Source organism: Dama dama, chromosome 11 (assembly GCF_033118175.1).
Source record: "Dama dama isolate Ldn47 chromosome 11, ASM3311817v1, whole genome shotgun sequence".
In the NCBI taxonomy this organism is placed as follows: Eukaryota; Metazoa; Chordata; class Mammalia; order Artiodactyla; family Cervidae; genus Dama; species Dama dama.
Genome location: NC_083691.1, coordinates 81,546,688 through 81,568,187, shown reverse-complemented (window position 1 = coordinate 81,568,187; position 21,500 = coordinate 81,546,688). Strand labels below are relative to the sequence as shown.

General features: G+C 43.2%; 1 protein-coding gene across 2 annotated transcripts in view; it reads left to right on the top strand.

Moving 5' to 3' along the window:
* The window catches only part of TMEM178A (transmembrane protein 178A), a 97,378-nt gene that overhangs the window by 26,379 nt on the left and 49,499 nt on the right, over positions 1-21,500 (top strand). Inside the window, exon 1 of one of the 2 annotated variants that reach the window (XM_061155547.1) lies at positions 13,023-13,508. The exons of the other annotated variant lie outside the window; for it this stretch is intronic. Within the exon in view, the coding sequence (XP_061011530.1) occupies positions 13,109-13,508 (400 nt within the window). The 5' untranslated portion in view covers positions 13,023-13,108. Of the gene's footprint in view, positions 1-13,022; positions 13,509-21,500 lie in introns of those variants that run through there. 2 annotated transcript variants of the gene reach the window in all.

Here is a 21,500-nt window from a genome sequence, read left to right as displayed (position 1 = left end):
CTGATTTATATATACCCACTTACTTATATAAAGGTTGTTCATTTATTTTAGTCAACAGATCCATCATGGTCCTAGTCATCTTGGCTTGAATCTCCAGCATTGGTGTCTGACTCTTTTAATCCCCTCTGGTTGACTTATTCACTATTTTTATTCCTAATGTTTCTGGCGTCTTTTCCTTTGCTTCCAGTACTGCCCTCCTGATTCTCATCACACATGCCTGGGTGATCTGAAGTCCTTCTTGGCACTTACTTCACCACCACTTGCTAGATCAGTTCTTAATCTCTCTTCTTCCATCATGTCATCCTTCTTTTTTTCATTGCCTAAGATCTTAGTGCTGTTTGAACCCTCTACTCTCTAAATCTAATCAGTATTTCTACACTTATCTTAAACTTTTCATTACAAAAATTCTAGGAGGACCAGGGTGTTCACTCTCCCATGAACATAACTTGTTCATTACTGTCTCTGGGTTCACATGGTTTTCCATTCCTGAAATTCAATCTCTTTCTTCACTAGTTTACTCTCAGACCTTTCAAAGCTCAAGCCTCAATTTCCCCATCAATACTTCTCTGGCCATCTCTGTTTTAAAGACTTTTCTCTTCCTCTGAACACATTCACATTTGCAGAGCACATTGCAAATCAGCAGAGAACTGCCATAAGGCACAGTCAACCACTCATCTGTCTTTCTGCAACTGTCACCATGTCCTAAATTCTTTCCACTGTTACTGTGGATGAACTCTGCAGGTATCTACCTAAGTCAACCTCTCCATTTATCTACCAGATTCCACTTCAGCATTTCTGCTTCTCTTTTCTATATCAATTTATCCATCCCTCCTGGATAATTTCCATCAGTACCTAGCATGCTGTTTTCATCTCATTTTCAAAAAACCAAACAAACCCTCTCTTAATCCCACTTCTGCCTCTATTAATTTTTTTCTCTTTCCCTTTACAGCAAAACTCCTTGAAAAAGTAGTCTGTCTGTACTGCTCTAACTTCTCTCTTACTGTTCTGTCTTGAATGCATTCCCGACGAGCTTGCATCCCCAATGGTCTGTTGAAAATGCTGTTAGTAAGGTCACCAAAGACCTCTTTTTCTTAAATCCAATGCTCAATTCTTATTTCTCATCTTATTTGACCCATCAGAAATGTTGCAACCTTGATGACTTTCTTCTATTTGAAACACTGTTTTCACTTGGCTTCCCAGACTTCACACACCCCTATCTCTCCGGCCATGCCCCTCCAGTCTTTTTGCTAGTTCCTACTCATCTCCTGGACTTCCTGATGGCTCAGACAGTAAAGCATCTGCCTACAATGCGGGAGACCTAGGTTCGATCCCTGGGTCGGGAAGATCCTCTGGAGAAAGAAATGGCAACCCACTCCAGTACTCTTGCCTGGAAAATCCCATGGATGGAGGAGCGTGATAGGCTACAGTCCATGGGGTTGCAAAGAGTTGGTCACAGCTGAACGACTTCACTTTCATTCATCTCCTAGACCTCAACTTGTAACAGTTTTCTATGTCTCAGTCCTTGTCCCTCTTGTCTCATCTCGTCTTATGGTTTAAAGTACCATCTATAAGTGAATTCTGTTAGCCCCCAAATTTATATCTTTACCTGAACCTCTTCCCTGAGCCTTAATGTGTATATCCAATTGCTCATTCAGCATCTCCACTTAGACATCTAATAGGCATCTCAGTGCATCCCAAACCTAGCTACCAAAATTGTTACTGCTCCAACCTACACTTTCCATAGCCTCCCTGTGTCTATTGCTGATAACTCCACCCGGTCCCTTTCTCTCTTTCTCACTATACATTGTATGCACTAGCAAATCCTCTTGGTACTGCTTTCAATATCGATCTGGAATCCAACCACTTATCATTCTTCTATTATCACCCTGTTTAAAACACTGTCATCTCTCTGCTGCTGCTGCTGCTAAGTCGCTTCAGTCGTGTCCGACTCTGTGTGACCCCATGGATGGCAGCCCACCAGGCTCCTCTGTCCCTGAGATTCTCCAGGCAAGAACACTGGAGTGGGTTGCCATTTCCTTCTCTGAGTCATCTCTCTATAATGACACAGATAACAGGTAAGGGTGAAGGTCCTGGAGTAGTAGCATGCAGGCTTCAGTCCAGGCTCTGCCACTTACTGAAGGTATGGTCTTGGGCAAATTATTTACCCTTTCCATGATTCAGTTTCCTTATTTGTAAAATAAGGATAATGATGATGATAATTCGTACAAGGTTAAGTGAAAAAAAATAATAAAGTGCTTAGAACAATGCCTGGCAAATAGAAGGTGATCAACACATGTCAGCTACATACCATTATGTATGTATTATCTATAAGTCCATAAAAGCTCCATGACCATAGGTGGGAAATAGTAGGCAAGAAGATAAGGGGAACTGTCAAAATGGCCATTCTCCTAAGCATCAGCCACCCAAATCTTTAAATACCCAAACCCTTCCTGAACTAGGCTGGGGGATAATTGTTCCCACCCACTCTGTGGACTGTGCCTAATGCTTGATATATTGCTTATTTTGTGAAATTTTTACCTACAGATTTATAGAATGATGGCATGTAGCGAACATCTGATCACACTGTGCTGTGCTTAACTATTAGCTATTGTCACCTCTTTTACCTTTGTCTCGAGAGTACTTCCTATGTTACTCTTCTTCAAATCTCCTTTCAGTTCCCAGGAATCCCAGACAACATTAGTTCTGATCCTGGCTCTATTCTGGGTTGACCTCCTCCTTTCAGGATTCTGTATGTAGTTTGCTGTCATTGCTACCAAATATAACATTTAAAAGCGTGTTCTATAAACCCAGTTAACAATGCTGCCCCGAGAGCCATTTTCAATTCTCATTTTATTGACACAAAGAACCTGGGCTTCTTTGCAAAAGTGGTTGATATGGAAAAGGCTGAACTGCTGAGTGAGGATGGAAGAAGCAAGTAATTCAAACCATGTCCATACTATTCAGGACCAAAAAAACCAGGTAGCTGTCAGAAAGGGAAATTGAGAAATGAAAGAATTCCCCTAAATATTCAGCAAGTCCTGAAGCAGGGATCAAACTTCACTGTTTAAAACTCCAGGTATTTCTTTTGGCTAAATTCCAAGATTCTTTGGAGAGAAGAATCTACTGTGTTTTTCTTTCAGTGGGCCTCATAAGGGCACATGGTGGCCTGGCTGGAAAACACAACATCTCCCTCACCATCTGCCCCCTCCATGACTTGCCACTTATTCAGGGCTCTTGATCACATGCAGATCACAGACACCAAATAAATTAGGCAGATAGAGCTCATACATCAAAGCCACCTACCTGGACTCCTTTTTGGCCATTGGTGCCTTTTCTCTCTCTCTCTCTTTTTTTTTTTTTTCAATCAGCCTCATAAGTCTGACCCTGACAAGGTCTTATCTCTCCATACCAATAGTCAGAGGTGAAATGGTAATTTGTCCTCAGGCTTTCATCTGCTTCTCCACTTGAGTGACCATCAGTGCCATGTGGTAGGTGGCTCAGTGGTAAAGAATCCACCTGCCAATGGAGGAGACCCAGGAGATCAGGAAGATCCCCGGAAGGAGGAAATGACAACCCACACAGATTCTTGCCTGGAAAATCCCATCAACAGAGGAGGTTGGTGGGCTACAGTCCATGGGGTCACAAAGAGTCGGATGTAACTGAGCGTCCACAGACACCAATTTGTTACAGGGGCTCAGGTGTAGCTTTGCAGAGATGTGTGCCAAGTCCTGCCAAACTGGTGAGTCCTTCCAAAGGAATAGGATGGTTCTCCAAGCACTGTGCACATCTGATGATTACACTGCCAAGAGCTGTAAAGAACATGATACATTGTTATGTCTTCTTCAGAATATCTGCTTCATAATAGCTCTTCATGTACTGGCTAATGATTACCTGGAGTCAAATAATTTTTCAAGAGGTTTATCCAAATCAAGGACTGAAGGAAAAAAACAGAATTACCCAGGGTGGTGACATTGCTCTCTGAGGGGAGGGGGGCAAATACCTCTGTGTTGAATTCACCATGTTCAGGGACATTTGACTCAATTTTTGTGCCCTGGTCTTGAGCCTGGGAATCTGGGATGTCAATTTTGATCATGTGGGTAAAGTTTAGATTTCTCATCACCTGTGGAGAGCTGCCTTCTGCCTTCTGGGAGCTGCATCTTGGCTGGGTCTTGGGTCATTTCTGAGTGTTTGCCTTTTTCTGCCTGCCCTTCTTAGAGGAGGCTGCCTCTTTTTCTCCTCTCATCCAGATGCTATTTATATGTGGCTTATGTTCCCCTGTCCTCTCTGGGTTTCCCCAGCTCCTTGCATGGGGAAGGGACACCCAGGTTCTCTCTCTGCTCCTCTGATGTGATTTGTATCCATAAAAATGGGCATCCATTTTCTACAGAGGCCTTTCTATCTAGTCCATTTTAGAAACCTTGAGGGTTGGAGATACCTTATCATACTCTGGCAGCTTATTTTGGCTATTTACAAAATACCATTAAACCTCTTTTACTGGTTCATAATAAAATAACCTATTGAAAGAGCATCATGCTTTCTCATACTTTCGAATGCCCATCATTCCACCAATACTATGGATGATTTATGTTTGCTGGCGCTTTATGGTAAACTCCAGGCTTTTCACTGGGCACAGTCCTTGGGAGAATAATGTTCTGTACCCCATGGAGACTGTGGTCTACAGATGTGAACAGCCACTAGAGATACTTGTGTTGGAGATGGTAAATAACAAGTCATAACTGCTGCCATATACATGGCGCATTTATTACAGGTCAGCCTTTTCATTCTCTATAAATTCATTACGTGTTTGGTTCTCATAGAAGCTCTAAGAAGGATATTATTACTCTGATCCCCATTTTACAGATGAGGAAACAAAGGCTTTTAGATGCTAAGTAAATCCTGCTCCCCACGAAACAGAGGGGCCTGGCAGGCTACAGTCCATGGGGTCACAAGAGTCCGACACCACCACCACCACCACAAAACAATCACATAGAATTTGAACCCAAGTCCCCCTGACCTCACACCCTGGACTCCATATGTCTTGTTGCTATGTCATCAAAGCATATCACTAGACTCTCCTGGCTTGGCTTTGGGGACATGCATTTTATTGGTTTCCTTCCTACCTTTCTTCGTGGTCTCCTCTGTGGCTCTTCCTCTCCTTGTGGAGCTTTCAATGCTTGAGAGTCTTAGAGTGTGCCTTGACCAGAACCTCCTAGTTTTCCTGGCTACACTCTCCCATAAGCAATCTCACCTAGCTCTGTGAACTTAAATATCAACATGCATTTAACACCTATCTGCTGACATCTCTACAATCAAAACATCTTTCCTTGACTCTCAGATTCATACATCCAACTGAGATTTCTAAATGGCGCCTCAAACTTTTGTCATTATTCAATTGCTCAGTCATGTCCAACTCTTGGTGACCCCATGGACTGCAGCATGCCAGACTTCCCTGTCCTTCACTATCTCCCAGAGTTTGCTCAAACTCATGTCCATTGATGTCAATGATGCCACCCAACCGTCTCCTCCTCTGTGGCCCCCTTCTCCTCCTGCCCTCAATCTTTGTAACCATCAGAGTCTTTTCCAGTGAGTCAGCTCTTTATATCAGGTAGTCAAAGTATTGGAGCTTCAGCATCAGACCTTCCAATGAATATTCATGGTTGATTTCCTTTAGGATTGACTGGTTCTATCTCCTTCCTCTCCAAGAGACTCTCCAGAGTTTTCTCCAACACCACAGTTCAAAAGCATCAATTCCTCAGCACTCAACCTTGTTTACGGTCCAACTCTCGCATCCATACATGACTATTGGAAAAACCACAGCTTTGACTATATGGACCTTTGTCGGCAAAGTGATGTCTCTGCTTTTTAATACACTATCTAGGTTTGTCATAGCTTTTCTTCCAAGAGAGCAAGTGTCTTTTCATTTCATGGCTGCAGTCACCATCTGTAGTGATTTTGAAGCCCAAGAAAATAAAATCTGTCACAGTTCCCATTTTTTCCCCACCTAGTTGTCATGAAGTGATGGGAACAGATACCATGATCTTAGGTTTTTGAATGTTGAGTTTTAAGCCAGCTTTTTCACTCTCCTCTTTCATTTTCATCAAGAGGCTCTTTAGTTCCTCTTCACATCTGCCATAAGTGTGGTGTCATCTGCATATCTGAAGTTATTGATATTTCTCCCAGCTATCTTGATTCCAGCTTGTGCTTCATCCAGCCCAGCATTTTGCATGATGTACTCTGCATAGAAGTTAAATAAGCAGGGTGACAATATACAGCCTTGATGTACTACTTTCCCAATTTTGAACCAGTCCACTGTTTCATGGCTCATTCTAACTGTTGCTTCTTGACCTGCATACAGTTTTCTCAGGAGGCAGGTAATGTGGTATGGCATTCCCATCTGTTCAAGACTTTTCCACAGTTTGGAAATGGCAACCCACTCCAATATTCTTGCCTGGAAAATCCCGTGGACAGAGGAGCCTGGCAGGCTACAGTCCATGGGGTTGCAAAGAGTCGGACACAACTGAAGCATCTTAGCACACACACAGTCAAAGGCTAACATGCCCCAAATAGAATTCTTTATTTCCTTTCCAAGAACATCACACACCTCAATACATAATACCACCATGCACACACTCAAACTGGTAGTATCTGCCTGGTTCTTGATTTCACCTTTTCTTCATCTAGACTCCCAGTAATTCTGTGAGTTCAACCTTGACCCACTTTTCTTCCTCCACTTGCTGTGTCTTTAAGCTACTAACATCCCTTGTCTGAACTATTGCCAATAGCCTCCTTTCCCTGGTTTCCCTGCTTTCATACTTGCCATCCCCAGCCCCAATTCATTTCCCACTTAATGATGTTTAAAATATGAACCAGGGACTTCCCTGGTGGCATAGTGGCTAAGGCTCCATGCTCCCAAAGCAGGGGGCCAGGGTTTGATCCCTGGTCAGGGAACTGATCCTTTGTGCCACAACCGAAGATCCCTTCTGCCAAAACTAAGACCCAGCACAGCCAAGCCAATGAATTTACTAAATATCTTTTTAAAAGAAAGAAGAAAAGGACCAAGTACATATACCTATAGGTCCAAAATCGCCCATGGGTCACCAATTTCAAAATAATAAATACAGTTAAAATAAAATATAAATCAATTGGGGCCCCTCCCCTCGAAACTCTCCAAAGATTTTCTTTTGACTGAAGTCCGAACTCTATAGAATGTCCTTCAAGGCTATGTATGAACTGGCAGTTGACTAACTTTGCAACTGAATCTCATACCTCTCACTGCCTCATTCACTGCTCTTTAGCTACAGGGGTGTCTTTCCAGTTCCACAGTGATACAAAGCCCTTTCATGCCTCAGGACCTTTGCACTGGCAGTTCCCTCTCCTTGGAATGCTCTCTCCCTGGCCCACAGGTGCTCACTACATGTTAACTGAACAAATGAGAAGAGTATTGATAGATTGCCTCTCCTACAAGAATAAGATGAATAATAACATGAAAAAAAATATGTCATTAATTACTCATTTGGCTATTATTAGTATTCATGACATTTAAGTGATATGGGCTTAGTATGATTAGGCTATGGGTTTTCTGAAGCATGTTTTAGGGAGGAGTGGGAGGAAACATATTTAGCTTGTGTTAACGATGACTCATTAATCCTGAGAGGTAGATGCTGATATCCCTGTTTTTCAGAACTTGTGTGACTCGGCGAGGTTAGGTAACTGGCTAAGGATGAGTGGGTAAGAAGCAGCGGGTCTGGAATTATAGGTGGTCTGACTCTAGTGCTTGTGTGTTCCCCGAATCCTGGTGCCTTTGGGTAGGTAAAACTCAGAGAAGAGATTCGAGGTAAAGAAAAAGGAGAGACACCTGGAGACACTAGCTTTTTTTGTTCACCTGGACAGCATCTCTGGCTGCTCTCTCTAGTCTAGAGAGACTAGGTATCTCTGCCTTGGTTGTCAGATATGGCCTGAGTGAGCTGAACTAGCCCTCAACTTAGAAACCCAGTAGCCATACACACAGATAAAGCAGGGAATTCAGTTAGGTATGGCAATTAATGAGCCACCATCTGCTAAAACATCACACTCTGAGTGGGACTTAACATGGTTATGGGTTTCTTTGAACGTGTTTTTTTTTTTCCCCCCACCATATGTGCTTAAAAGCTCTAAAAAGGAAACAGCTTAATCCAGGAATGTGAAAAAGAATGGTGACATTCCGTGGTGTGTCAGTGAAATGAGAAATTTATCAGGCACCATCTATTTTGGGGCTTTGTGGTATTTTCTGGTTCCAGGCTTCCAGTTAGTGACAAAATGGCAAGATGAATTACCACATGTGTGGGGTAGGTAGAGAGGAGCACCATAGTAGGTGCTACTTCTAAAATTTACTTTTGGCTTTGCCCTGGACTCAACTGACACATATACAGAAAATACCCTGTTTCCTCCAAGGCCTCTCTGAGATAGCATGTATTCCACTTGGCTTAACCATATTCTTCCCACTGAAAATGGATCTGTCTGTGCCAGATTTCCCTGTTTGTCTGTGTTGAATATTGTTTGCACCTCTGTGATAGCACTCAGTCCAAGCATCTCTCTTTATAGCCTCTTGCGTTTCTCTCTTCCTCCTCGTCTACTAACCTAAAGCTCCCTGAGGGCACAGGCCATGCTTTTCATCATTTCAGCTTAATCCAGTACGACCTGGCAAAATAACTTACACTGGGGGTGCTCAATAAATATTGAATTAAAATAAAATTGTTACAGGGGAACAGTTTAGAATGATGACATTAATGTAAGATACCTCAATTATTTACAGAAATGACATATTGTAGATCAACAACATATTCACTCTATGTTTACATTAAATGCTGGAAAAATGTCTGATAGTATCAAGAATAAACCCCTACTCATTATGAAAGCCAGTGTGTGGTTTTGGTTAAACTTCACAGTTTAAAATCTGTGGAATTGAAACGTTTGAAATGAGGAAAGATATTACTTTTGGTCTCAGCACTGGGACAGAAGGGCCTTTTAGAATATTCATGGTTATAGCATGGTTAACTTAGCATGGGTATGTCAATAAATTATTGCCATAGCTCTGTGATGATTGGGTATCTCTCTCTCCCTGTGTGTATATACATTTTTGTAAGAAAATTTAAGAACTTCCTGACTATATAGAGAAATGCAATGAATGTCATAAAGCACCTAGATATTATGATAAGTGTGAGAAGGCAAAAGTGTTTTGTTTTCTAAATATTTAAAGATGGCCAACACATCAGTTGGTATATTTAAATGCTATGGGAATATTGACAGTAACAAAGAAGGTTCTAGAGTAATAGAGAGGATATTTCTTTGTAACCTAGAAAGGGGAATTTGACATTGAAGAATGAGTCATGAAGACAATGCTGGAGGAAGATGCATTGGGCAACAGTGTCCAGGACAACTTCAGGAAGAGCTGCCCACGAACCCAGATGTTCTGGAATTATGGGAGCCAAGGAGGGAGCTGGAATAATAATCCAGATGTGAATGATGAGGCACAGTTGATAGCAAGAGGTAGAAATGTAGAGGAGAGATTGGCTAGAAAGTTGTTTCAAAGGAAGAATCCCTACCACTTTGTGAGTATGATAGAAAATTCTAAAATATCGCCTGATTTGTCAACACCAGAAAGAGGGATAAGTGAGGAGGGGCAGTTGAGCCATAGGGGAAATATAAGAACTGACCTTTGAATGTACTGAGTTCCACAACACAGTGAGATGCCCAGGTGGAAATTCTCTAGCTCTGTCCCTGTCATTTTAGGATACTGTTATTCTACAAGGGAGATACTGGTAATGTCAAATCTGGAGATGGCAAAGGGAAATTTAAGACAAGTGAAGAACAAGCTAAGTTTGCAAGCACTATGAGCACAGCACTGCCACAGCCAAGACATGCCTTGGTGTTCCAGTTGGATATTTGATCTCCCATCATTTTGACTCCCTGCCAGGCTAAGTGCTCTCCTAAATTGGCTGTATTCTGGCTTAGGCTTCTGGGTAGGGTAGGCTTTTCCTGGTCTGCAACTAGTTAGCTTGTGTTCAGGAATTAGAAGATGTCAACTTTATGATTTAAAAATGTAGAAAAATATCCTTCTTTTACAGTGGCCTCAAATATGGAAGCCTCCAAATCTTTCATGCAGATATATAAATCAGAATTATATTGTGGCCACAATGCCAGTATCTTTGATCTAGTCCTCCTGGCAAAGCTTAACATATCCTTTGAGAACTTACTCAGAAGTTACTACCTCTAAGTAACCTTCCTGACTCCCCCAGGCAGTTAGTCTTTTCATTGTCCACATTACCACACACTGTTCTGATTTCTATACTAGAGGGCATAGAAAAAGCTTTGTGTCTCTCTCACTACTAGTCTGGGAGCATCCAGAAGATGGGAACCATCTATTCATCTTTGTATTTCCCACTTCCCCAGCAGAGTGGGCCTAGTGGATGATAGTTCATTGTTGGAAATATCCAAAAGAGAAATTTGAAGAACATAGATGGAGCGATACTCAGTTACTGTAGCGAAACCTGTGTACACATCATATGTCACATTCCCGCTGATGCTGTTAATGCTGCACCAGCAGAAGCAATGCTCTCATTACATGCTGCTGGCCCATATTTGTAATGTGTGACATTTTTTATGAAATACTGTCAAGGGTAATCCATCATATAGTAACCTTTGGATTATATGCTGAGACTGGTCTTAAACATAGACATAAATGAACTTCAAGGATAATGCTGTTTTCGGAGAAGGGTATGATCAAAGGGTTCTGGCTAGGAAAATGAAGCAGAACATTATTTTCTTTTAAGTTAAACAGAAGTGCCTGAGAAAGAGTTTTCCTTCTGTTGGCTCCAGTTGGGGACATGGTTATTGTGTGAAGATAATCAGGTGACTCTGAAATGTGGCAGAATATTTATTTGTTGGAGTACATCAGGATTTATAAAGGGAGGGAAGAGTTGCTTAAGGTTTGACTATCCTTGGGACTTGCAAGGTTTGTAATATCTTGATCTCAAGAGGCATTTTCAAAAAATAAAAGGACATAGGACAACTAGAGTGAGTTTCAGATATCAGCTGTGGGTTCACAGTGAAAGATATTCTTTCTGTGTATCCATAAAGATCGAGGATTTTACACATATTATAGAGTATAAATAAAAGCAAGCTTCTAAGTCTTATCATTTTTTTGTGTAAATCCAGATAAAACTCCTTTGATGAGCTTAGCGTTTCCTGTTAAGGAAAAGCTTATAGGTGAGAGGAACACTAAAATTATAATTCTTTGTCTTCCTTAATTAGACTGAAGCTCACCATAGATCTTGCTAAGAAAATCCAAGTAATAATTCATATTGTCAGGTCAGCAGAAACAGGCAGGGGGTGCCCAATATGACTGAAAGATTTGCTCCAGTGATCTATCTGTGAAGGGAGGTACACAGTCTTCATGGGCAATATACCCTCTGAAGATGCTGAGTACAAACAGCAATGAAAACAAATCCCAGAAAGATTCTTATACCACCTTTACAAATGTCATTTCAGAGGAAACATATAAATCATATTCATACCAACTGATGTGGGGCACTAATTAATAAGTCCCATTAAATCGTGGAGTAATGACATTTAGCATCTAATGAATGCCTCATCATCTTTTGATCATTAATATAGCAAAAGAACACAAGAGTTGGTATACCTGGGCTCCCGCAGCATGGTTTTCTGTCTGTGATGTGGCCCCCTGGGCATTAAGTGGCAGGAAGGTATTGCTCCTCTATCATCAGATTCCACACAACACAGCGATTAACACTTTCAGGACCCTGAGTCCTAAGGTTTCCTCATTTTAGAAAATGTGAATCTGCCTGCCATTCTCAATTACTACCTCCGAGTGCCCTAGAAAACAGAAGCAAGCTGAGATGTTGACTTTAATGTGTAATATTGCTACGCTGTTGACCCTCCCAGCCCATGTAAGTTGCACAGGAGGAAAAATAAAAAATCATCCCCTTGATTTATTACTAAGGACTTTCTTTATTTAAGGACAATAATCACCTCACAGACCAGGTGCCATTGCAAGGGCTTATTGATCACTATACACTTGTAGAAATTCCAGGAGGCCGTCATTCCAGCGGGAGATGGAGGTGGTCAACGAAAAAGAAGTCCATCTCTGAGCAGGCTGGGGTGGGAGAAAAATCTCTGACCACTGGTCCATTGCTCTAGTGACACTCGGTGCCTTTTCTTTAAGAAGAGGGTCTGAAAAAAAAAAAAAAAAAAGAAGAGGGTCTGGAGCGGAGAGAGCACTGAGAGGTTGCCCTGGGCGAGGGAGAGGGAAAGCGGGGCATGACAGGGTGATGGAGCCGCCCAGGGGTCTGAGAGGCTGGGTTCTTCGGTGGAGGGAGAAAGGGTCTTTGGCTCCGGCTCCAGATCGAGATTCCTGAGTTTAAGTATCACCGCGCATCCCGACCCAGATGGGATTTGCTTCTGGTTACAAAACGGGACACTGATCAACATCAACTTGGACAAGTGACAAGACTGAGTCTGATGTGGGTGGATGTCTTTTCAGGTCATCGGAGGGGAGAGGACGGCTGAGCGCTCGTGGGTAGCTGGGGAGAAGCGTAGCGTCCAGGGCAGGGACAGAAAGGGACGAGAGCGGGGAGACAGGGACGAAAAAGAGGGAGGACGAGTTGAAGAAAAGTAGGGGCAAAGTCGGGACTGGGTGAAGGGGAGCGAGGAGGAGACAAGGGAAAAGTGAGGGTTTGCGAGGAGAGGGATTGGAAGGGAAGAAGAGTCTCGGGCGAGCAGGGCGGAAGGATCGGTGGACAGCTAGGGGGTGAGCAGCGTGCGGGGCTCCAGGAGGGAGGGGAAGGGGCTGCGGGAGCGGCGGTGGAAGCGGGGCTGGGGGCAGCGAGAAGTGCTCGAGGCTCCCGGTGGCGCGGAGCGGCGGCCCGGGAGGAGGCGGGCGCGCGGTCGGAGGGAGCCGAGGAGGGAGCGCGCCGGGCCGGGAACCGGAGGCCGCGGGCGGCAGGGGGCAGGTGGGGGAGCGCGGGAGAGAGAGAGACTGCGGAGCGAGCGAGGCCAAGTGCATTGTGTCTGGCGGCGGCGCGCGGGCCCACCGGCGGCGGGGCGAGCAGCCATGGAGCCGCGGGCGCTCGTCACGGCGCTCAGCCTCGGCCTCAGCCTCTGCTCCCTGGGGCTGCTGGTCACGGCCATCTTCACCGACCACTGGTACGAGACCGACCCCCGGCGCCATAAGGAGAGCTGCGAGCGTAGCCGCGCGGGTGCCGACCCCCCGGACCAGAAGAACCGTCTGATGCCGCTGTCGCACCTGCCGCTGCGGGACTCGCCCCCACTGGGGCGCCGGCTGCTCCCGGGCGGCCCAGGGCGCACCGACCCCGAGTCCTGGCGCTCGCTGCTGGGGCTCGGCGGGCTGGACGCCGACTGCGGCCGGCCGCTCTTCGCCACCTACTCGGGCCTCTGGAGGAAGTGTTACTTTCTGGGCATCGACCGGGACATCGACACCCTCATCCTGAAAGGTGAGCGCCGGGCGCGCCCTGCGCCCCAGGCGCCCGCTCGCGGAGCGCAGCTCGTGGCTCCCCAGGGGCGCCGGTCCCCACGGCCACCTCCCCGCTGCGTCCCCGGCACACTCTTTCGTCTTCCTTGCCGCCTCCTTTCTTTATCCCTCTCCCTTTCTTTCTCCCGTCCCTCCCTCCTCTCTTGCTCTTCTTTCTCCGACTCTTCTTTCCTCTTCATCCTCTTCCTTTCCCCCTCTTCCCTCAAGTCCCTTCAGCCCTTCGCCTCTGTCTCCTTTCCTTCCTCGACCTCCTTCCACCCCCTCTTCTCTCCTCTCTCGTCCTTCGCTCTCTTTGTACACCTGCCCGACTTGGAATGCATGTGTCGATTGCCGCTGGCGAGGAAGGGAACCGTCCAAAAGACCCGACCTTGCCCAGTTGGGTTCCTTCCCTCAAGTTGTGCTTTCCTTTTAGAAATACGTTTGGAAGAAAAGTGGTGCAAATCTCAGAAGAGGAGGAAAGGGCTTTATTCTTGTACTGCTTTAATGTTGGTAGCAGACGGGACTGATGTGGTCATGCCAGCCTGACAGGCTAATGGGGAGCTCAGCAGGCCGGAGGAACCTTCCTCTATACCCCGAAGTGCGGGGTTCCTTTGGGTTAGACCTCAGCCGACAGTAATGCCTTGGTGGAGGCAGCTGAAGGCAGCCAGGACATCGGCTGTTTTGCAGCCTTCCTCCTGATGACTGAGCACACCATACTCAGTTCAGGGCAAGCAGAGTGGAAAACCGGCCCAAGCCTTTTAAAGTAGAGCTTTTGTGTTTGCACATGGAGTCTGTACAGAATCACTCTCTGAGATTTTGATACCTTGTTAGGCTGTTTTGTTGTTGTTTTCTTATTTGACACTGAGTTGTAGAACATCAGTTTGCTCTTCTGAAGTCTAGGCGATACCTGGCTCCCATGCGTGTTGGATCCTTTGAATTTATTTTTTTTTTTTGTAATCTCATTCAGTGTGACAGTCCTATTGCTGAAGCTTTCTTCTAGCTGTCAGAGCTTGACCCTTATGATAAATTCTTTTTCTCTGAGATGGAAAAAAAAAAAAAAAAACAAACACAAAAAACAAACCTTCGTTCTTCCCTTGAACTCATAATATTGCAAAAGAAAAGAGAAGATGTCTAAAATCAGTACATCTAAATTTTTAGTAGCCATTCAGGAAAGCAAAGAAGCAGATTTGTGTTGAATTCTGGTTTGGAATGGAATTACATAGAAATGAGGGAGTTAATAACATATTGGCCTCAGAGTCTTGTTAGTTGGCGTATTCCTCATTTCTCAAACATGTCAACTTCCTCCTTCCCATGGCTAGCTCAGCTGGGGACTGCCATCTGAAATCTGTCTGTGGTGGAAGGACTCCAGTACTTTGGGGAGCAGGGAGCAGATACAATAACCTTCTTTTGGAAACTGCGCTTTATTCTTTCCTCTCCTACCTCACATCCAAATCTGGTTTCTCCTCATGAAGATGCTGCATAATTAATGCTGATAGTAGCATAGTACATGAACAAACTGTAAAAGCTCAAAGTGGAGGCTCAGTTATGGAATGCTCATTTAGGCAAGGCAGTTTTGAAAGCTAAGCAGTGTAGTCTGTCTTTGGGAATGAACAACAGAGCTACATTTCCTTACACTCTTCCTGTGCCTAGAGTATTTGATTGCATGTAAATTGGATATGGAATAATGCCTGAAACAGCAGGGTAGAGTTCATTCAATCCAAGGGCAGGAGAGGATGCCCCACAGGACACCTGCATATTCCCCACCTCCTCATCCGCCCTGGCTAGCTGAGGTGTTCAGCTCCAGGGAAATTCAGAATCCAATAATCCTAGAGGCTGAAGGGACTTTAGACGTCATTCAGTCCAACCTCCCACCTATTACTTGAACTCCCTTCTACATCTTTCTGACATGGTTGTCCAGCCTAGCACTTCCATAAGATGGAACTTGTGTACTAGTTAATGAATTACAGTGTTCTCATCATAAACACAAGTTTAGATTAAAATGATCTCAGCTTTGTAATATTGATGGTGTTTAGCTAATTCTTTGTGTGGAATACTAAAGAGTTCTAGGTTGTCATCAGAAGACCTGGGCACCATTGTTGCCCGTACCACTGAATCTCAACGTTTCCTCCAACAAATCCAGGGCTCCTTGGTCATCAGTTTTCTTGTTCCTTGTAAGAAGGCTCAATATCCTTTAGGGGATTTTTTTCTAGTTCTGAAATCTGTCACTTTTGTACTAATAGCAATGTAAATTTAGCTTCCTAGGAAGTTAATGAGCTGCCATTATTAAGACATGAAGACTTTGGAGAAAATGACATTCAGTACCTTGTAGGATCATAATTTGTTGTTTGGGAGATGGCCAAAAAGGCCTGCAATACTTAGAATATTGCTCCCCATCTACCTTGGGCTATTTACATAACTCTTTTGGATCTCAGTTTTACCATCTGTGAAATGAATGGGTGAAATGAATAGCTTTAAAATTTTGTGATTCCAAGAATAGTTTGAACAGATGATTTTGACACCTCTATTAGGTAAACATTACTTTTGTTTTGGCATCTGTGGTATAATTTGGTGTTTGTGGTATGTGCTGGCATCTATGGTGGTGTATGAATTTCTTAAATGAGCCCCCTATAGCTAGAAATTGACATCCCATCTAATTTAAAAATTTGGACCACTAGTGTCCCATGTTTCATCCTTACTTTCTTCTCTGAATTACCTTATGAGTCCTAAGATTTAGTAGACTCAGATAAGAGAGAGGGGAGGGATGGGAAGGGCCACAAGAAGTACCTGACTTGTTTAGTGAACTTTTGAGAGAAAAAGAGATCAGCTTAGAGCACAAAGCCAGGAGTTGGGTGAAAGTTGCAGAGGGGAAAGTAGAGAATTGTTAATATGGAAGACTTCTCACAATTGGAACTGTTTCCGTTTCCTGTTATGAGAGGCTGGTCAAGTATTTCTGAGAGATGTAGAGGAAAAATAAACAGACAATGTGGACTATAAGAGACTGGCTTAGGAATGCAACATATAAGTCTATAGAATGTTCATCTACTTTAGAGAAATCATATGAGCCAGAAAAGCCGCCATCTTATTGGGACAGGTATTTGGGGAAATTGTCAAATTCTGAATGTCACCCTTTCATTGTGATTCTAGTTTACTTTTAGCCCAGAGTGACCCTAGAAGGTCTAGATTGGACCTCCAACCAGGACCTTCAATAAGAATGGAGGTAAAGTTATTGATTAAACCTATTAAGGACCAAGATTAGAACTCGATGCTACTCTCTTAGGCTGACAAAGGACCAGTCACCAACACAATTTGAATATAGGTTTTCCAGCACCAGGTCCTCTCATTATATTGACTAATTCACATTTTACTATCTTGCCCACTGGGATAACATGGGAACTTACAAATGCTGTAAGTTCGCACTGCATTATAGCTTACTAGCCAATAAAAATAGATGCCCATCAAAACACTATTGTCAGTTAATAGTAGGAAGATTTCAGCTACACATGTGAGGGTTCTTTTGTATTTGAGTTGGTCAGTTGACTAACTTATTATTCCTTGTAGACCCTTCTTGCAGCTAGCTTTTGTTGCTAACAAAGCTTTGCTGTTCAAAGTAAAGACAGTCTCTGGTAAGTCTGCAAACTAATCATCCTCCTTCCAGCCATACGAGGGCTAGAACAGTTAAAGAAGCCTTGAAAGATTGGGTTGAAAGAGGAGGGCCTCAGGCCCCTCTGTGCCCCTGGGAATACCACATTGGAAAGAAGCCCTTATGTATAAAAGAAAGCCAGGAAGGCAGGTGGCATGGATTGTGTACAGAGCCCAGGAAATGAGAGGAGGTGACCTAAAGATAGATTCTTTTTTTCCACCATTCATCCAGTTTATGTACTCTATAAACATATATTGAATGCCAGGTATTGTTCTATGTATAGAAAATTTGGCTTCCCTTGTGGCTGAGCTGGTAAAGAATCTGACTGCAATGCAGGAGAACTGGGTTCAATCCTTGGATTGGGAAGATCCCCTGGAGAAGGGAACGGCTACTGACTTCAGAATTCTGGCCTGGAGAATTCCATGGACTGTATAGTCCATGGGGTTGCAAAGAGTCGGACATTACTGAGTGACTTTCACTTTCACTTCAAAAAATACAATATACAGAAGTGAAAAAAATGGATAAAAACGCCTGCCCCAATGGAGTTTATATCAAGTACTGTAGTTATTTTCTAGTAGGTTATAGAGTAACTACTTTTAGTAGGCTGTGGGATAAACACTTTGGGCAGGCTGCTAGCACTGGTAGGTAAATGACAGAAAGTGGTTCCAAATAGGAAAAGGAGTACATCAAGGCTGTATATTGTCACCCTGCTTATTTAACTTATATGCAGAGTACATCATGAGAAACACTGGGCTGGAAGAAGCACAAGCTGGAATCAAGATTGCCGGGAGAAATATCAATAACCTCAGATATGCAGATGACAACACCCTTATGGCAGAAAGTGAAGAGGAACTAAAAAGCCTCTTGATGAAAGTGAAAGAGAAGAGTGAAAAAGTTGGCTTAAAGCTTCACATTCAGAAAACTAAGATTATGGCATCTGGTCCCATCACCTCATGGGAAATAGATGGGGAGACAGTGGAAATAGTGTCAGACTTTATTTTTTTGGGCTCCAAAATCACTGCAGATGGTGACTGCAGCCATGAAATTTAAACACGCTTACTCCTTGGGAGGAAAGTTATGACCAACCTAGATAGCATCTTAAAAAGCAGAGACATTACTTTGCCAACAAAGGTCTGTCTGGTCAAGGCTATGGCTTTTCCAGTGGTTATGTATGGATGTTAGAGTTGGAATGTGAAGAAAGCTGAGCACCGAAAAATTGATGCTTTTGAACTGTGGTGTTGGAGAAGACTCTTGAGAGTCCCTTGGACTTGAGGGAGATCCAACCAGTCCGTCCTGAAGGAGATAGGTCCTGGGTGTTCATTGGATGGACTGATGCTGAAGCTGAAACTCCAATACTTTGGCCACCTGATGCGGAGAGCTGACTCATTGGAAAAGACCCTGATGCTGGGAGGGATTGGGGGCAGGAGGAGAAGGGGATGACAGAGCATGAGATGGTTGGATGGCATCACTGACTCGATGGGCATGAGTTTGAGTAAACTCCGGGAGTTTGTGATGGACAGGGAGGCCTGGCGTGCTGCGATTCATGGGGTCGCAAAGAGTCGGACACGACTGAGCGACTGAACTAACTAGCTAACTAACTAACTAACTAACTAACACTGCAAAGTGATGGAGAGCCGGATCCTTTGGGTAACACCCAGCCATTCTGTTCCAAGTGCAATTCTTATGTTTAAACTACTTGATGAACAGTAAAATAGGAGGACAGATGGAAAGAGACTCAGTTGGAAACATTCTATAATGCTTCTTTCAGTTACCGAAAACACTGACTTTAATAAATAAACATTGATGAGTCTTGTGAATACATTATATGGAACTTTGGAGAAATTAATTTTGAGTAGGGATTAGTCATTGAAATGATATCAAAAGTGCCAACTGTTCTTACTAGCCTTAAGTTTAATTGAAAAAAATTTTTAATTAAAAATTTTCATTAAAAACAATCCACACTACTTTTCAAATATATGTTCCTTGTTTATGTAAACTGAATCCTAATGTTATATATTGCCTGCAATAAACAAAAGGGAAATGAATGTTGTAGTGTTTTGTTTTTATGAAGTTAAGAATGATAGAATTTTAGAAATGTGAAGATTACAATTCTGTAGTCATATTATTCACTTGTATAAATCATTTGGGATTGAATTTTTAAAACTTGAAATAGAACATGTCCTTGTGGTTTCAGAAGCATTTTTCCTTTAATGAGATAAACAGAGATATCAAAGACAGTGGGACATAACTACTTTGTCATTTTACTCTCTGCAAGAAAGAGAAAGTAGGAGGATTGGTAGGAATTCACTGGGTCTCTTCCTCACTCTGCTAATGATTTATCTGTTTTCCCTGTTGGCTTATTTTCCATGAAATTAATAGTCTGTACAGGACCCACCAAGTTCTACCTGACACAAAAATAGATTGATGATTTTCTCCAGCTCATTTGTAGACCAAAGTATCATTTGTGTTAGAATAATTATCTCCCAAGAGCAGATGTATCTGGGAAATCTGAGAGGCGAGCACTATTTCTCCTTCCTGACCCATTAGTTTACACACTGTTCTCGGACCTTCTCTTGGACCAGAAGATGCTGCTGGCAAAGGGATTCTTCAGTTTTGGGAGTGCTGGGGATATCATTAAGACTTCATTTTTCTCGCTTTACTTTTCAAGGCAGTGGTCTCTGAAACTGTCTGAAGCCCCACTCTATGTAATTTATATTTTTCATTTAAAAATCAGGTACAGGGACTGTACTTACATGGGCTTCCCAGACGATGTAGCGGTAAAGAATCTGCCTGCCAATGCAGGAGCTGCAGGAGATGTGGGTTTGATTCCTGGGTGGGGAAGATCCCTTGAAGGAGGAAATGGCAACCTACTTCAGTATTCTTGCCAAGATAAACCAATGGACAGAGGAGCCTGGCTGACTACAGTACATGGGGTCACAAAGAGTCAAACACGACTGAGCAATTGAGTATGCGTGCACACTCTGTACTGAAATATATTGGCTTGACCAAAAATTTCATTTGTTTTTTCATACACGTGTGTGGAAAACTGAACTTTTTGGCCAACCCAGTACATCATGAAACATGAATAAACACAAACTTTGAAGGGATGGGGTAATATTAATAAATAGATACATAAAAAAGTTTATCTATGTTCCAGGGGGTACATAAGAGGACTGCTTATGTACCCCTGGCATATCCCCCCTTCTCTCGGAAGACTGCTTCTCTCATCCCATCAACAAAGCCCGAGTTTCTCATCTGGGCGAAGATGGATTGTTTCTTTACTATCGTGGCTGACCTCTGTGGTGGGTCTCCCAGCACCATTGTATCACATATTCATCTTGCACAGGGGAGAGAAGAAGATGCATTTTATTTCTGTATCATTTCTGACATGAGACAGTATTACCTGCAACTTTATGATTAAACAACTGCTAGCTCATATTACACAGCTCTTAATGACTAGATTTGTAGTTTTGTGCTGCAGTGTCTTGAGGCTGAACATACCTGAGTGTGATATCCTATGCTTCAACACATCCTATTGCTAACACTCCTGAAGGTTATCTTGCATAGAAATTAAATTCTTACTTGCCTCTCTGATATCAAAAAAAGACATTTGCTTCTATTCTTTCCATCTGCACAGAGAAGTCATCTTTTAATAGTGATTCATAAACACAAAAGTGGATGGTGCTTTAAGTGGTTTGTGATCAAAATTGCCAGAGTCAATGACATTTGTATCTACCATGTCTCGTGGATTACATTTAGCAGTGGCCTTGAGGGGAACAACAGAAGAGTTTTTTTGCTATGCTACAGAAAGTTCACATCCAATCATACTAGAGTTGCTGTGATTTTTTTCTTAGCTCCTGATTTCTCTTCTTCAAAGCTCAGAAAGAGCCCTTAAACCCCATCAGGCAGACTACTCATAATTGCAAGTGTTCTTGATTGCAAGAGAAGATAGCTTTTGTTGGGGGAGCATCCGGGAGTTACATTTCATTGAGGGAGTAACTGAGACGCCGAGTGTCAGTGGTAGATGGGAAATGATGGTGAGTGGCCACATTGAAGGAATTTAGGCTGGTCCAACGGTTACCAAGAATGAACTCTCCTTTCCTCTTTGAGTGCACCTGCAGTGCGGTATACCCCAGGTAACTGAGCTGTGACCTCTGCCAAGCAAGCTGTGATGTCAGGTTGGCAGTGTCCTTGAGTTCATCTTTCTTGTGTCCATCTTATCTTTCAGAGAGATTCCATTGTCCTTCTTTGATACTCAATTATGTGACCATTTGAGGCCTATTTTCCTGTATTATTTGCTGGTTAAAAGAATAAAGATAATCTGATTTGGTCATC